The sequence below is a fragment of the Heliangelus exortis genome, chromosome 19, assembly GCF_036169615.1.
Source record: "Heliangelus exortis chromosome 19, bHelExo1.hap1, whole genome shotgun sequence".
In the NCBI taxonomy this organism is placed as follows: domain Eukaryota; kingdom Metazoa; phylum Chordata; class Aves; order Apodiformes; family Trochilidae; genus Heliangelus; species Heliangelus exortis.
In genome coordinates this window covers 3,094,846-3,111,289 of record NC_092440.1, presented here as the reverse complement: position 1 = coordinate 3,111,289, position 16,444 = coordinate 3,094,846, and the positions used below count along the sequence as shown (strand labels likewise).

The window sequence follows — 16,444 nt, the reverse complement described above, 5'->3', positions numbered from 1 at the left end:
CCCTGAGCACCCACTCTACCAAGGGCACCCACAGAGAGGGGCTGGATGTGCTCTCTGGGCACAGTATCTGCAGGAGCAAAGCCCAGAGAGTTTGTGGTGATGGGACACCAGTCCTTGGGGTCTCAGTCTCTGGTTCACTGAGGTGTAGCTCACAGGCAAAATGCATTTTTCTCCTTTCACCTTGTTTTTAAGACTTTGCCCCAGAAAGAGCATAGCCCTGCATGTCCTGCTGGGAGGCCAATGGGGGAACAGAGTTCTTAGAGTGGGAGTAAGAGCAAAGGGGGAAATGTGGGTCCTTGTCCCTAGGGTGTTTCCATCAGTTAAAAATACTTTTGTTCCACATCTGGAGTAAAAGCAGATTTCTTCAAAAGCTCTTAGTAGCTTGTAGAAGTACTCTAAGACCCCGGGCACCCCTGGAAAGGGCCCACACAGCCCAGGGCAGGGATGTGCTCATCTCCTCCAGTGCATGGGGAAAAAGTTGCTGGACACCCTGTTGGTGGCTGGGAGGGAGGTGGCATCTCATGGGCAGCCTGGCCTGGAGGCAGCTGCAAGCCCCCATGGTGGGACTCTACAAGCCTGGGGGATGCCAGACCACCCATCCCTGACTGTCTCTTCTCTCTCTTGTCTCCTGCTGCTTTCGCACCTTTCAGGCTGTTTGTCCATCACGGCAAGTACGTTCAGTTTGGGGTTCTGGGGGTGAAGAGCTGGAAGGAGGGACAGCTGGACCCTTGCTTGGGCCATGGCCCTGGTTCCTGCATGGGGACACTTGTTACAGCTGTGTCCATGTTTTGCAGCCCCCTTGTCCCCAGGGGTGGTGCTGCTGGCCTGGCTGGTGGGGCTGGAGGTGGCAGGAGTTGGGACCCAGGGGGGCACCGTTGTTCCCTACCCTTAGCAGGGTGTCTGCTGGGACCCTGCTTGTTCAGGCAGACACCCTCCATGTGGTGCCATCAGTCTTCAGCTGAATGCCTGAAGGGCTTAAGTTAAAAAAAAACCAAAACAGTTTGAATTCAGTTTTACATGGAGTCAAGGATCTATGCATGAGGTTTTGGGCAGTTTTAGTAGCATGTGAATCAGGGCAGAGGAAGGGGAATTGCTTTCCTGCCTGGGCTGTGCCTCTGAGCAGAGCAGCACAGGGTCGAGGGTGGGGACAAAAGGCTGATGACCAGACTGGTGCCTGGAAGCACCCAGGCACACCCAGCACCTTTGCTTGCTCTTGTTGGGAAACATCTCCCAGTGCTGTTGTTTTTTTTCTCTTTTTTTTTTTTTTTTTTTTTTTTTTTAGAACTGGAGATATGTCTTGGCTAACTGGGAAAGGCTGCTAATGCTGCAGGGGGCTGTGCCTCCTGACACTGTACTCACTGTGGGGACACGAGCTGCCAGCTCCAGGCGAGTGGGAACACCGTGGCTGAGCATCTCCTTTGAGACCTGGATGAACCCGGAGCCTCTCACTGCTCACTTTCCTTCCCAGCATGGCTCCTCTGCCCCAGTGCCTACTGGGCTGGGGCTCAGCTGTTGCAATTCCTGTGGGATGCTGAAAAATCAGCTCCTGGAGAGAGAGGAGCATGGCACGGGCAGCAGGCAGGGACACCACGGGGCTTGGGCTTCTGCTGACAGACTCGGGGGTCCCCAGGCAGGTCTGTCCCAAGCATGTCCCTCACCCCAGTAAGAAGCACGAGTGCCTTTCATTGCTCCCTGTGCTTTCAGGCACATTGCCCCTCCCAAATGCTCTTGGATCCCAGCAGAGCTCCGATGCACATCCCTGCGGAGCCTGGCACCCACACCCTCTCTGCATGGCTGAAGTGCTTGCCACAGCTGTCCCCACACCCACTGCCTCAGGAGGCACCCAGAGGGGCAGGAAAATGGGTCACACCGGGAGGTCTCAGTACCACCTGTATTTGTGTTTGGAATTCTCCATCCTTCAGGTTGCTCACTCCTTCCAACCCCCCACAGAGGGGAGTCTCTGCCCAAGCCAAGGGCTCTACAGTCCCTGTCCCGGCACTCACAGCATCTCCCCATTTCCAGGTAGGGAAGGGACTGGACATGGCTTCTCGCATTGCCTGGGGCTTCGCTGGGGCTTGGGTAGCTCTTGAGCAGCCCCCAGGGTGCGGAGCTCACCAACAGCATCCCCCAGACCCAGTTGCCATCCTCCCAGAGAGCCTCGTGATGTCTCTCTCCCTAATGATTATTACAGGATTAGTGCTGTTGCTGAGATGTTACTCAAGGAAAAGTAGCCAGAAGAGTATTTCTGTCTGTCCCTCGTTCATCCTGTCAGTTGATGACACAGCTGTATCTCTTGTCTCATGGGCTGCCCATGTCGGTGCTCTGCTGTCGGTGTTTTCTGTCCCCTGCGGGAAGGAAGAGCTTTATCCCCAGCTCAGGGGTGGACCTGTCTCCTGTCCATCATCCCAGCAAAGTGGGGAGGTGAGAAAGCCCCCTTGGAAAGCCTCTCTCCTGAGCGAGGTCTCTTCTCTGTCAGTGTTTTACTCTGAGCCTGAAGCAGATGGATTTATATTTTCAATTTGATTCACCCCCTATGAATTAAAGCAGTACTATTCTTGAGATCTGGATCATCTCTGGTTCCTGCCAAGGCTTTGGGTCACCTCTGCAGGTTGGCTTGGTGGTGCCTGCACCTTTTCTGTGGGGGCTTCCCATTTGTCTCCAGCTGTCCTGTGTTCATCTCCAGACTTCCTGATCTTTATTTGGTACAAACTTCCCCAGTTGTCTGTCATGTCTCTGATTGATCCTTTCTGGTTTCACTGCAAGGTTTCCCCAGGCAGCATGACCAGAGGGGACACCAGGCAGGAATGTGTGTTCTCCAGTGTGCAGCAACAAACAGGGTTCTCATCCTGAACATTTTGATATCTGCTGGATCCACAGAGGGATGTGAACTTGTCTCATCTTAGGTCCCAAAAGATCTCTATTCATCTACTGGCATTTAGTCCTTGCTTTGCTCCCTCTGAAGTGTTGAAGGCCAGGTTGGATGGGGCTTGGAGAAGGAAGAAGGCTGGGCAGTGTGGGGTCCGCAGGGGTGGCCTGTTAGCTGGGAAGTTCTCAGTGATGGGCAAAATTCTCCATGAGCCCGAAGGCTTTTGAAAAGCGTTTCTGGCAAAAAGTAACATCTGGGCACCCTTGCCTGTCAGGGAGCTTTGAACAATAATGAGGTAGACACAACCTGGCTGGGGGAGTGTGGTGGAGCAGAGTGTTGCCCATGGGGTGCATGGGCTGGGGATACCACTGTGTCCCATCACGGTCATGGGTGCTGCTCACCCCTGGGAACTCCTGTGGAGGGGAGATGCTCTGTGTCTTTCTGGCTCCTGTGTGGGTTTGGTGTCCCTGGGGGGGATTTGCTTTCCCTGCATCCTCCTCCCTGCCCAGCAGCCTTGTACCTAGCAGCCAATGGCTGGGCGACCCTGCACATTAGCCTGACCTGTCATCCCATTAATTAGTTTCTAGCTAATCCATTCAGAGCCTGGCCGGGGCAAGTGAGGCTCAGCTGCTGGGCATGGCTGTGAGCACCCCTCTGCCCCTGAACCTGCGCCGGGGCCTGGTGGCCTTCAGCAACTCCCTCTTTGTCAACAACAAGACGTGGGACAGTGGCGTTGCCCACACCTACCACTCAGGTATGGCAGCAGGGCTCAGGCAGAGAGGTTGGGGTGTGGGGAGTTTGCTTTTGCTTCATTACCAGGAGCACAGCCCATCATCCAAATACGTGTGTGCCCCTGAGTGAGGAGCACCCGAAGGGTCCCTGAACCCATCCTTTGAAAAGGGGGAGCAAAAATAAGGGTGTTTGCTGTAAACAGCCATTCTTTCTACCCAGCTGCCCCCCAAAGCATGGCAGGGGTCATGGCTTGCCCCTCCGTGCGCTGCAAGACTCGGGGTCCTCTTGGGCAGTGAGCTCCTGGGGGTGCTGGGCAGCCCTGTCCACCTCTGCTTGCCCTGCTTTAGCCCACGAGGTGCTGTCCAGCTTGCCCCTCCAGATGATGCTCTACTTCAACGTCTACTTCTTTCCTGTCTGGTGCCTGTCCGAGGGGATGATGCTGCAGCTGAAGGTACCATCCTGTGGGGCACATGGTGGGGGGTGAGCCAGCTCCTGCCTCCCTGGGCACACAGGGGCCATGCTGAACTAGGAAGAGGGGCTGGGGGGATCTGCAAAGGTGATGTGTGGGCCCAAAATATCCTGTCCTCCACTAGATGAGATGGTTCCTCTCCAGCTCCCAGAAATGGAAATGATGAGAAAAAACATCAAATTTTCCAAGCAGGGAAGATTTAACTGAGAGGGCAGAGTGGGCAGGACTGGGGACAAGCATGAGAGAGCTGGCAGAGCATGGGGAGGAGGGCACAGGGCATGGGGCACAGGGGAAACTGGGCATGGAGAGCTGGGCACAAGGCACAGGGCTGTCTGGGACGAGGCTGTGTCCCCATTACAGTACCACCTGCTGCCACAGTATTACCAGTTCCTGTTGGTCACTGCCTTCCTCATCCTCTGCCTGGCTGAGGGCTCCCGCCTCTACCTGGGCTACGTGGGGAACCTGCAGGAGAAGGTAAATGTTGTCCCTCTGTCCTGGCCACTAGTCCCCTGTGCTCAATGTGGCTCTGATGCTGGAGCTGTGGCTGTGCTGGATGTCCCCTCTCCCAGCACCTCAGGGACCACCCCTTCCTCCTGGAGGTGGCCTGGGAGGGAATCGTGGGTGCAGGAAGCACCTGGAGTCAGGGGATCAAGAAGACCCATTCTTTCTCCTGCTGTATCCCTCTGTGTGCTGCAAGTGTGATTCTCAACTGCTGGCCTTGAGAGCACCTGACCACATCCAGGCACAGCTCCACATGGCAGGGACATCCCTGGTACCCGAGTGCTGAGGCCAGCAGAGTGGCTGATGCAGGGAGCTCTGGAGGCAGAGAGGGTCCCCCCTGACCCCGAAACTGGCCTCTGGTTCCACAGGTGCCCGAGCTGGCCGGGTTCCTCCTCATCTCCTTCCTGATCCAGCTCCCGCTCCTGCTCTTCCTGCTGACAGACAGCCACACCATCCGCCTACCTCTGGAGATGGCTGTGCACAGCCTACTCTTGGCCTTCCTCCTCGCCGAGATCCTGGCTGCCCTCTTTGCTCTCAAGACCATGACCAAGCAGCTGGCAGCACAGTTCTACCTGCGGCAGTTCAAGGGGGGCAGCACGGGACAGCCGGGCCAGGGGTGCATGGGGGGGCAGGCAGGGCAGCAGGGGGAATGCCATGGGACCCCTCAAGCCCACCCAGTCAGGGAGCATTAAACAGAGCTGGGGCTCCCCCTGCACCTCCACACTGTGTGAGTCTGGGGGCTTGTGGGGTTCCTAGAGCACCCTGGGGGCACACACCTGGCCTGCCCTGCACCAGGCTGACACAGCCCCAGGTGGGACTGTGGGGTTCAGCACCTCCAAAATGCTCAGACTCACCCCAGAGCACCCTCTGAGCATCAGCCCTGCAAGAGGCAGGAACCAGGGGGGGGCAGGAGCCACTGTACCCACTGCAAGCAAGTACCTGCTGGGGACTGCCACCGTGAACTTGGCTCTTAAACCCTCTCTGATCAGAGCTGAAATGATGGAGGGCACAGTGACCTGGCCCTGCTGCTCCCTGGGGAGAGCCTGAGGATCTGGGTGGCTCCTGTGAAGCCATCCCAGCTGGAAGCATGCAGGGTGCTGAAAGGTGTGAGCACCATGAAACTTTTGCAGCCACTCCCCGGGTTAGAGACAGTGCAGAGCCACCTCCCACTTTCTGAAAAGCTTTATTCCACTGCATTCCTGTTTTTCACGAGAAATCAAGGCCCACAGCCAGCTGGAACATGAACTGCAAAGTGCTTTAAGCCTCTTGTGCTAAGCATGGGTCAGCTGTCTCCCAGCAAGCTCTGCTTCCCACAGCAGCTCCACAGAATGGCTCTGCTTTGTCACTGGCTGGTTGGGGCTGGAAGCTGCACGTGGGATGGCTTTGTATTCCAGAAGCCAAGAACGTCTGATACCAGAGCTTCTCCAGGAAGGGCAGATAGGAACCCCAGTAACACACACTCAAGCCAGAACCTGTCCATCTCCACCTGGACAGCAGCCATTCCTCCATCACATCTACCTGGAGACCACTCTGGAGTGAAGGTTGTTGGTGGCAGAGCATTCCTGATGTCCCTAAGCTGCAGCCTCTGTCTTACTTTCAGGAGGTTTTGCCTGTGAAATGAAGAGAGGCATTTTAGTACACAAGGCTGGTGGTCCTGAGCTGCTCTGCTCAGTTCTCTGTGGTCAGATTCATTGCTTGAGACCCTCGCTCATGATTTGAGATCAGGCATTAGGAACAATGTTTTTTTGTCCCCAGCAGGACTGTGCAGCTCTGGGGCAGTTCATAGAAACTGAGGGATCTTGTCCCCAGAGATTTCTAAGACTGGGTCAGATAAAGATGCCCTGAGCTGGAGCTGGACCTCCAAGCCCACATCCTGTGACCCCCTGATGGAGCAGTCCTGGGCAGTGCCAGAGTGGGATCACGCATGGCAAGAAAATCCATCCCTGACCTGCAGCATCGGCACCGACCTGAAACCAGGGCTGCCTGGAGAGTTGCCCACTCTCCATCTGGAGCTTCCCCATGTTTGGTTCAGATGAGGGTGAACAAGTGTGGACCTGGGTCAGGTTTCTACGGTAAGGTACCCCCATGGACTCCTTGCTTTCCCTGCACTCTGGGCACCACCTGGGTTCCTCTCTTCCACCCTGCTGCCTGTTGTCATTAAAGTTTCATCACTGCCAGGCTCAGTTCAGAGCAGCCACCATGCCCAAGAGTCAGAGATTAAGAACTGCTCCACTGAGGTTTTCTGAGAACTTATAAACTGAGTTTTAATCAAGGGTTAGAAAATAATTAAATATGCTTGCAAAACTTCATTCCAGCCTCAGGTCTCCAAAGCAGCCCCATCCTTACCTCTTCAAACTTCTCCTTCCAATACATGTCAGCCTTTGTGTCCAGGTAGAGCAGAACCAGGTCACAGACCACTGTGGCCTGGAGACAGACAAACGTGGCAGGGCAGTCAGCAGTGAAGCTTCCTGCAGGAGCACCAGGGCCCAGCCCTGGCTCCCACCCAGCCCTGCAGCCAGCAGCAGGACCAACTCCAGCACCTGGCTGGTGCAGGGCCAGTCAGCCTGACCTGCCTCCAGCTCAGGCCACCCAGACAGCCACACCAGCTCCTCACTGACCCATGAGCTCCCATGAGCTGCACAGGTCTGACATGACTGGGCTGCAATGCACAGCCACAGAATGAGAGGGCTGGTCTGGTGAAAAGCCACTGTCACAGCCATGTAAGGGATGGGGATGAGCATGTCTGGGAGAAACCAAAGGGCTGGTGAGGGATCCCAGTGTCCCTGTTACTCTGCTGAAGGGAAGGAGACATGGAAGTGCTCTACAAGGTGCTTCCCCACAACACAATGACCATACTGGAGCCAGACCCGGCTCCCTTTAGAGGAGAACCAGACTGGAGCTGCTCTTTCTTGCTGGAACAGACCAGCCAGTAACACCCTAGCACCTTCCCACGGCCAACAAAAACACCCCACCTCCATGAGATGTGCCCCTGACAGTGTCCAGGATATCTGATCCAGTTGTGTCATTGCTGCCAAGGATCACAAACAGGGAAAGGGGAGTTAACACCCTGTCAGCCCATCTCTCCTCAGTAGGTGCTGAGGACGCTGTTTGCCCAAGCAGAGAGGGAAAACAGCAGATGAGTGGCAAACCCCAACCCCCCCACTGGAGGAAAAGAGTGTCTGGAGTACTCACGGCACCGAAGAGGGCAATGCCGGTGCCAAAGCTGACGGCAGCAGGAATTATGCTGAACTTCCCAGCCTGGGGAGAGAGAGGGGGTCAGTGGGGGGGACAGCAGGTGGAGAGCAGTGGGAGTGGGCAGCGTGCTTAAAGCCAGGGAGGTGCTGGAGGACACCGGCGTCATTGCCCAGCAGGAGGAACCCGACTGCTGTTGTCTTGACCCCAAATCCCTTTGTCTGCCAAAGCAGGGGCTGAGGCAGCTCGTGATGAGTGGCAGCAGAGGTTCCTGTGACCACCCTGCTCCTGCAGGTGTGGTGCAAGTCTCCATCTTGCTGAGGGATCCCAGCAGCTGCCACTCACTGAACTACATATCAGTGCCCTGGAAACAAAGCCCTGATGTGATGTGGCCCCCCTGCTCAAATGAGTTTGGGATCTCGGAGAAGAGATTTTCAGGTTCCTGTCTCTCTCCTGGCTATCCCTTCCTGCTCCACACCTCCAGAACTGACCTCACTATCCAGAAGTGATGCACCCTGTCCAGCACTGGGTGCTTTGCCCTCTTCAGGTGAAAAGGCCCCTGCTTAGCAAGACAGACAGCTGTGAACATCTCATGGGGTGACAAGTCCATCTTACACACAGTATTGAGTTTTGTCAGTGATGCTGTGTGGAGTAGCATCAGTCACGATCATGCCCATGCCTTTTCTAAGGGGTACAATTAATCATGAAGGAATGAATTGCCCAGGTTCAGAAAAGTTCAGGTTGATTTTTACCAGAGTCCTTCTACCACAAGACATTCAGAGATGCCCACAGGCCATCCACCCGACAAGCTCACCTTGCCTAGCACTTCACAGCACCCATGTCAGATCCTCAACGAAGGATGCCTCCCTAGTCAGGGCATTACCAAGACCTTTCTCTTCAAATGGCTGAGACCACTTTTTTTTCCTTGCTTTTGCTTGGAAAACTCTGGAAAGAGGTGATGAGCTCACCAGGGTGGGGAGAAGCGATGCCAGTGGGAAGCCGTGGGACTGGCTGCAGGAGAGAACAGCAGGGAGTGGTGCGAGGAGTCAGCCTGGGTGACAAGGTGCTGGGTGACAAGGTGGCCAGGCCCGTGCATGCGAGGTCTGCAGAGGAGGCAGTACCTGCCCGTGCACAGAGATGTCGAAGCGGATGCCGTAGAACTTCAGCAGGTTCCTGTAGAGCTGCTTCTGGGAGTCCCAGTAGTAGGAGGCAGTTCTGTGGGAGACATTGGACCTGGCTCAGAATGCCACGGCAGCTCTGCCTGTGCGTACCTTGTGTCCTCCAGCATTGACTCCAGCTCAGAGTCAGCACAGGGTGGACAGCCACACACCCCTGCCCTCGGGCAGGCAGTGCCTTGCACAGCAGTGCTATAAGGTACAGGAATTACAGCAGCCCCCTGGCACGGACAGACCCTGTGCTGGGTAACCTCATCCCACTCTCCCTGCTCCCACAGCATCCATCAGTAACACTGAGATCCCAAATGACTGCCATGTGCTCAGCCTACCTACAGGCCTGCGTGGCCACTGTCCCAGCACCCTCACCTGAAATTGTACCTCCTGTCCTGCAGGCTGAAGGAGTACTGTGGCTGGCACAGGGCAGCAGAGTGATCCAGGTTGCAGTCCCACTCAATGCGCACTCCGATGCTCCCCCCCTGCAAAACACACTTCATTCCAGGAGAAGCACTGGGATCAGAGATCTGCTGAGTCCTGTACTGCTCAGATGTTCTCAGATCACTCGTTCCCTTAGTGTTTCAGGGGTGACTCTCGCCCCTTCCCCACATCCTTGAGGAATTTGGGAGTCACCTTCCATGCTTTTAAAAAAACCAAGTACCAGCAGTGCGAGGTCTCCAAAGGTCTCTCCAGCTGCCTCCACCATGTCACGGACACGGAAGACAGGGCAGAAGGGGTTGAGGAAAGCATCATATGTGCAGCTCTTGAAATAGGTGGGGTCATTGGTTTGCAAAGTGTTGCACCTGAGAGAGGAGAAAGGGGGGACTGTCAGGGGTGGAAGGTCAGGGACCCCTGCTGCAGGGCTGAAGGAGACCCTTCCCATGAAGTAGAACCACTAAGACTCCTGCTTCATGGGGATATTCACTGGCTCTCCTAAAGCCTCAGCTCAAGACAGGACAGAGGGAAACTGTCTAGAGGAATCATACATGGAGTTATCACACTTTACAGGACCTGCCAAGGTCCAGCTCCTCCATTTACCTTTGTGCTTCTCAAGTAACACTTGTGCTTCTTAAGTTACTTCTTCAAGTAACAAGTGATAGAACAAGAGGAGCGGGCCTCAAGTCGTGCCAGGGGAGGTTTAGATGGGATACTAGTAACAATTTCTTCCTGGAAAGGGTTGTCAGGCCCTGGCCCGAGCTCCCCGTCCCTGGAGGGATTTCAAAGCTGTGTAGATGTGGTGCTGAATAAGAGGGGTTGGTGGTGGCCCTGGCAGTCCTGGGGAAACAGTTGGTCTGTATGATCTTAAAGGTCTTTTCCAACCAACATGATTTGATGATTCTCCATCCTTCCTCAGCACCCACTGCTCTGAGATGTACTGACCCAGCTGCCTCAGTTCATCTCTCCTGCAGGGCTGAGGCAGCACTCTCAGCATGCCTGGGGCTGCAAGGCTTCTACTGGGCCTCTGTCAAACCATTTTGCAGGGATTAATCTACAAAAATATAAAATGGGTAAAATGAGACCTTGGGAATGACTGCCCTTGTCTGGTTCTGTCTGCAGTACTCTAAGACAGGCAGACAGACACCAGTCCCTCCCTGAGGACAACCCATCCCATTGCTGTGATGTCTGCAGACACAGGTGCTGCTGAATGCACCATCCTGAACTGCAACTGCTCAACCCACTGCCCATCCTGGATGGCATAAGACTTCTTGGCCACCTTGGCTGTGCATCCCCTGGGCAGGTAAGCTCAGGACAGAGGCTGGATGGAGCTGGACCCACAGTCTGTCTGGAGGAGTGTGATACTTACTTGGAGAAGTTAAATTTGGTGAAGTGGACAGTATTTTTTATAAAAAGAGTGAAATTCTCCGCCTCATCCAGAAGAGGTTTCCTGGAAAACAGCCACCAATCAGCTCAAATTTTGCACCCTGGCCAAGGCACGTCCCCACTCCCCTTGCTCTGAAGTCTCTTCCACAACTCTGGGACTTTGGTTACAATAAATAGTTGCAAGAAATGCTATTGCATGAAGTCCCCTGGGCTTAACTGACTGACATATCAATGTCAAAGATCTCCCTGAGCCTGGCTGCCCCTTGGGAAAGTATGACCAGGCCCTGCTTACACAAAGCAGAAGGATGAACCAAACTCTGATTGTCTGCTGTCCCCTCACCCTGTGCCTTACCTGGGCAGGGTGCTGTTCTCCACAGGACACCAGCCATAGATCTCACAGGTTGAATGAGTGGTGTTGAACATGATGCATTTCCCAGTTTTTATTCCTGGAAATGAGACAATGTCAGTTACTATTCCTTTTCAAAACTCTTTCTCTGCAGCTCCCCTCCTGAGGCAGTGCCCTGGTCATAGGCTTGTTCTGACCTTCTCAAAACCAGAACCACAAAGATGACCCTGGGATCATCTGCATCAACAGCTTCCCTGTGAAACCTTCTCTCGAGGCTGAACAACAGCAGCTGTTTTACAAAGCCAAGAAGCTTTTCCTGCTGCCAGTGTCTGTCTGTCCAGAGCAGCCTCTCCTGCCCAGTGGCTGCTGAAGCCACCTGCTCCCCAGGAGATAACACAATATGCTGGGGCAACCCTGCACATAAAGCTTTGGCAACTGATCTAGAGCTGAAACACCCATTTCCAGCTGAACTCACATGGGCTGCTAATATTAATCGGCATTAAATAAAAGCCAGGTTTGTTTGTTGGTTTTTTGTTTTTTTTTTCAAAAGGAAAACCTGCCAATCACAGAGCACAGTGGTTTCTGTTCCAGCAGCCAACATCAGAAGCAAAGTGCCCCAATGCCTGCAGTTAGCAGTGCTGGGGCAGGTCACTGAGTGGTTCTGACAAGAATAAATGGCTGGAGAAAACTTCCATGCACACTTACAAAAAGCACTGAGCTGGGCTCTGCAGGTTTGCTTGCTACCAAGCATGAGGAATGCAACGATCTTATGGTTTGGTTTAGTTTGTGGTTTTTTGGTGGTTTTTTTTTTTTTTTTTCTTAGCAAAACACCCCATACCATTGCCATGAACCACAGTGTTCCCCACGGGACAGTCTGCATCTTCTGTGCATGTTGCCTCGAGAACAGAGGGGCTCTGTGGGGGGCAGAGGGAAGAGCTGTGTCACTGCGCCGCGCGGCCACCTCAGGCTCACTCACCCACGTTTCTGTGCTGCTGCTGCTGCTCCAGATTCTCCAATCACGTCCCAAAAGCTTACAGAAGACATTCACCACGTCTAGAACTTGGGCAGCCTCCAGCCAGCAAGGAGAGAGCTACCTCCATGGGACAGTCCTTCCTGCCTGCCCCCATGCTCTCTGGGGCACTTGCCTCCCCTGCTGCAGAGATGGGGAAGCCTCAGGAGGTACCTTGGGCCTTTCAGCTGGGACTGGGAACAAGCACAGTTGGGCCTGGAAGGGCTGTAATGGTAGGGCCCATAGAGCACCTTGTAAAGCACCACCACAATGCCCCCAGGGAAGGGCTGAAGACCCCTCAAATCCAGCGTAACAGAAGTTTAACAAGAGACCCAAGGAAAGCTTCACCCTCACTCTGGACCCAACTGAGTGCCCTGAGGAGCAAGAAGCTCCTACTGAAACAGAGAAGCTGGCAAGTAGGGGAACACAAGTAACACCTTCCCTCAGAAACTCCCAGGCCATTGCAGCAGCCACCAGAAACCCATCTCCCCATGCCCAGAGCCCCAAAGCCAGGAGGGGAAACATCAGTTATGGAGTCAGAAGGACAGAGGGGGGCTGCCCACCCCCCCAGGGCTGCTGCAGGACAGCCTCAGCCCCTTGGTCCAGGTGTGAAACCCACCACAATGAGCTGAGAGGAACAGCTCTGAAGGACCTTTGGACCAGAGTGTTGACTGCCTAGGGCTATGGGAATTATTATAGGATTCAGAAAAGTGTATTGGGAGGGCACAGGACATTTAAGGGATGGGACGTTTAGGGGATGAAGAAAAGACATGGAATGGGAGGGATTTAAAGTGAGCTGAAAAGGCACAAACATTGGAAGACAGAGGGATAAAAGTATGCAAAGGGCTAACCAGCAGGTGGTTGATGGTTACAGGGGCACAGGATCTTTACTCCTAAAGTTCTCCATTGCTGCACCTTGCTTGTGTAAGGGTTTTCCTCTGGCTCCAGCTGGACTTCTGACAGAGTATTTTGGTAACTGAGAATATTCAGAACTTCCTGCAAAGTCAAAAGCTCTCACTGCTAAATCTTCAAAGCTTTCCAAACATGAATGTCAGCTACAGCCTCAAAGCCAAGAACTGAAAAATTACTGGGGAGAAGGATGGGGTGAAGGCTGTGATAGCACCCAGACACACCACAGCACTGTCATGGGGTGAAGTGCTCTGCTCTCTCTATATCCATGGCTTCCACACTGCAAAAATTTAGCATCTAGAGTTGCCAGTAACTCTCTGGGAGAGAATGAGCTCTAAAATGTTCTACAGCATGTATCTTCCCCTGGAGAGGCTCCTGCAGCCATCAGTCCTTTAGAAGTCTCAACATTTTAAAGAGGGACCATTAGTATCATTTTCCCCGACTCAAAACTGGGGTTGCTCCTACTCTTCTGCAGCCTTTGGGCTGCATTTGGAGAACTGCCCAGCCTGGTGAGCTGGGAGGCAAGGTCAGGCTGGGCACAGCAGAGGAGGACACAGCCAAAGGGACCATTAGGAAAAACAGCATTTGGCTCAGCTTAAAAGGCATTTGCTCCTGTCTGCTGAGCAGGGTCCAGCTTGAGAGGGTTCAACTGAGGAGTTGGTCTGAATCCAAACTTAATGGGAAGATCTGTCCCTGAGAACTTACACAACTAAGTGCAGGCTGAATCAGAAACCACCTAGACCTTATGCTCAGTTCCTCCTAAAAACAATGTGGGATGTGGAGGATACTGGTCCTGCAGCAGAGAGTTATAAAGGGAACATGACACAGGTATACGTGGAACATGCGCAAAAGCATCAGGAGAAATGGCAGAACAGAGGTAAAAGAATGGAGCAGCAAGGCAAGAATATGTGTGAAGACTCAAGAAGCAACACAGGTGCCAGGGGTGGCAGGGATGCCACAGTGCAGGGGTGGGATAGCAATGGGACAACACAGCTCAGATGGCCCAGAGTGGCCCTTGTCCAAAGGCAGGGGGAACCTGCAAAGTGTCACCACCCCTCAAGAAGTGTTGAGAGCTGGCAAGAACACAGCATTCTGTGTCCCTTGTCATTCTGGTCACCACAAGTGACTGGCTAAACCTCTTGGACACATGACTTGGTTCATGCAGGTATGACAGAGCAAGTGAAAATGAGGGAGTAAGACCTATGGAGCCATGAGAAGGAGTTTAGTATGGAATACAGTGCAATAGTTTTGTTTGGAATACAAAACATTTTGCTGTTCTGTCTGGTGTCTGGCACTGGATCTTCCCAGGCTCCTGCACAAGAGCAGCAGCACTGTCTGGCTTTAACAATCTAATCTCAGGATACCACAAATCACTCACCTCGGGACATGTGCCCTGGGTTTGCTTGGCTGTAGTGATGAAATTGGTCACCAGAAAAAGCACATTTTCTCCCTAGGAGGCAAGAAGGCACCTTCAGCTGGGAATTTTTTTTTTTTTTTTTTTTTTCTTTGTGAGTTATACCGTCACCCTCACCTTTCTTTTCCCAAAGGGTTTTAACCTCAGGTTTTGCCACCTCCCTCCCTCCGCAGCCTGGGCCCGGCCGTACCTGTGGGGGCCAGGCTTGGTCCACGGCGTCCCACAGCTGCCATCCCGCACCCCCCTCTCCGGCCACCGCCGAACCCTTCATCTTGGTGACAACGGCGGTGCGGGGGGCAGGGTCGGTGTCCTGATAGCCCTTCCGCACCAGCAGCACCCACCTGCGGAGGGGCAGGGGGCGAGGGGCGCTGAGAAGAAGAACCGGGGCAGCTCGGAGAGGGCCCCGGGCCCTGGGGTGGGAGGGGAGGGGAGGACCCTACCCGAGCAGGTAGCCCAGCACACCGAGCTGGAGCAGGCGGTGCAGCAGCCCGACGCGCCGGTTCCGTGTCAGCGCGAACTTCGCCGTCTTGTAGTCGAGCAGCCCAGCGCAGGGTCCGACTGCCACCGCCATGGCCACCGGCGGGGAACAGGGTGACCACGGCGGGACTGCGGGTACCGGCGGGGCCCTGCGGTACCGGTCCGGTCCCGCCCCGCTGCCCGCACAGACCCCGCCTCTCGCTGCCCCGCGCCGTGGCCACGGCAGCCGCGTAGCGGGCGCGGGGCGGGGATGGAGGCGGTGTCGGAGGGAGCTGGGGCGTGGGGGGGCTGGTGCTGGGGGCTGGGATGTGCAGATTGTGTCACCCCTCTTCCCCCTCGGGGTGTGAATTTTGCCTGTTTGTTTTCCTTGCGGTACTCCACATTTTTAAATTAATGTTTTTAGGAAGAAATCATAAACCTTTGTATGTTCACTCACTGCTTTGTGTCAGGTAGGCCCACACATCAAAGATCTTTTCAGTGGACATGACAGTTTGGAAATGTGTAGTTTGGGCACACCTTGGGCACCTGCTGGCTCATGTTCAGCCACTGTTGCCCACACCACCAAGTCCTTTTCTGCCTGGCATTTCCCAGCTTCTTGCTCTGCCCCAAGCCTGGAGCATTGTCTGGGGCTGTTGGTACCCATGTGCAGGACTCAACACTTCATCTTTTTGAAGCTCATACAACTGGTGTTGTCCCATTGATCCAGCCTGTCTGGGTCCCTCTGCAGAGACTTCCTACCCTCAAGCAGATCAACTCTTCCAAAAGATTTAGCTGTAGTAGGTACTAAGAAGCATCATTTGGAGGCAGGACTGGGGCAAAGAAACTTGTGGTGACTGCCAGCCTCTCTCCTAGTGCAGAAAGGAAGTTATTTGTGAACACTTTCAATTCCTTTGCAATATTAAGTGTGCTGCTGTGCCTGAAGGTTCCAGCAAGGACCAGGGCCCATGGTATTTGGTGCTGCCCTAGAGTGCTTCCTATCTGGTGAGGGCAGGTGGGATCAGGAGTGACCAGCTATCCTTGCCCCAGAGGAGGAGGAGCTCACTGAAGCCCCTTCCTGCCCCACCATCTGACAGATGTTTCATAACCTCTCTGGCAAAGTTGTCATCACCGTGAGGAAGTGTTTCCAGTCCATTGCCTCAGTCTCCCTTGTGCCAGTTCCACTCCACTGCCTCTTGCCTTGTTGCCTGTACACGTGGTGAGGATTTAGTCTCCTTACTTTTGTGGCTACAAGGTTGAACACCAGCCTGTCTGCTTTTGGGGTTGGGACACCATCATTCCAGCATGTGCTTACACAACTTGTTAAAAAATGTGTGCACTGCATGGTGACAAAGGGAAGAGTTATGGCCCAGAACAGTCACAGGGACTGCTGAGACATGGGCTGCTGAGATGGTTCTAAACAGAAGCACAAATTACTGCAATACTTTGGATACCCCTGTGCCCAGCACCCTGGCTGCTGGCCTGACCTTTGGTGCTCCATGGATGGATGGAAGGAGCAGAGGGCCTGGGGTTTGTGTCATCTTTCAGTGCCCTGCTGTTCTG

The 16,444-nt window shown here is 54.2% G+C and overlaps 3 protein-coding genes across 16 annotated transcripts in view; 2 read left to right on the top strand and 1 right to left on the bottom strand.

Annotated features, from left to right (window-relative positions):
* AIFM3 (AIF family member 3) overlaps positions 1–2,559 on the top strand; it is a 34,713-nt gene extending 32,154 nt beyond the window's left edge. For 7 of the 11 annotated variants that reach the window (XM_071762949.1, XM_071762948.1, XM_071762947.1 and 4 more), the window contains 2 exons: positions 651–671; positions 1,283–2,559. In XM_071762949.1, coding sequence (XP_071619050.1) covers positions 651–671; positions 1,283–1,322 — 61 coding nt within the window. In that variant the 3' untranslated portion in view covers positions 1,323–2,559. The remainder of the gene's footprint in view (positions 1–650; positions 672–1,282) is intronic. The other 4 variants (XM_071762957.1, XM_071762950.1, XM_071762954.1 and 1 more) reach the window with 1 other exon arrangement.
* A 470-nt stretch (positions 2,560–3,029) lies between these two features.
* LOC139805025 (transmembrane protein 17B-like) lies at positions 3,030–5,728 on the top strand. Its single transcript, XM_071762962.1, has 4 exons — positions 3,030–3,620; positions 3,946–4,049; positions 4,428–4,541; positions 4,937–5,728. The coding sequence occupies exons 1-4, from the start codon at positions 3,503–3,505 to the stop codon at positions 5,258–5,260; spliced, it is 660 nt and encodes a 219-aa protein (XP_071619063.1). The 5' UTR covers positions 3,030–3,502; the 3' UTR covers positions 5,261–5,728.
* A 6-nt stretch (positions 5,729–5,734) lies between these two features.
* Positions 5,735–15,455, bottom strand: P2RX6 (purinergic receptor P2X 6). 4 transcript variants are annotated; one of them, XM_071762961.1, is made up of 12 exons: positions 14,869–15,455; positions 14,619–14,769; positions 14,393–14,464; positions 11,935–12,010; positions 11,103–11,196; positions 10,734–10,814; positions 9,591–9,732; positions 9,302–9,411; positions 8,882–8,975; positions 7,761–7,826; positions 6,915–6,992; positions 6,042–6,178 (listed from the first exon to the last, which is right to left on the bottom strand). In XM_071762961.1, exons 1-12 carry the CDS (start codon positions 14,997–14,999, stop codon positions 6,140–6,142), a joined length of 1,134 nt encoding a protein of 377 aa, XP_071619062.1. In that variant the 5' UTR covers positions 15,000–15,455; the 3' UTR covers positions 6,042–6,139. The 4 variants fall into 4 exon arrangements, 3 of the variants coding, with proteins under 3 accessions (XP_071619061.1, XP_071619062.1, XP_071619060.1); XM_071762960.1 differs by having other exon boundaries at positions 5,735–6,992; XM_071762959.1 differs by lacking the exons at positions 6,042–6,178; positions 6,915–6,992 and having other exon boundaries at positions 7,307–7,826.
* Positions 15,456–16,444: the final 989 nt, after the last annotated feature.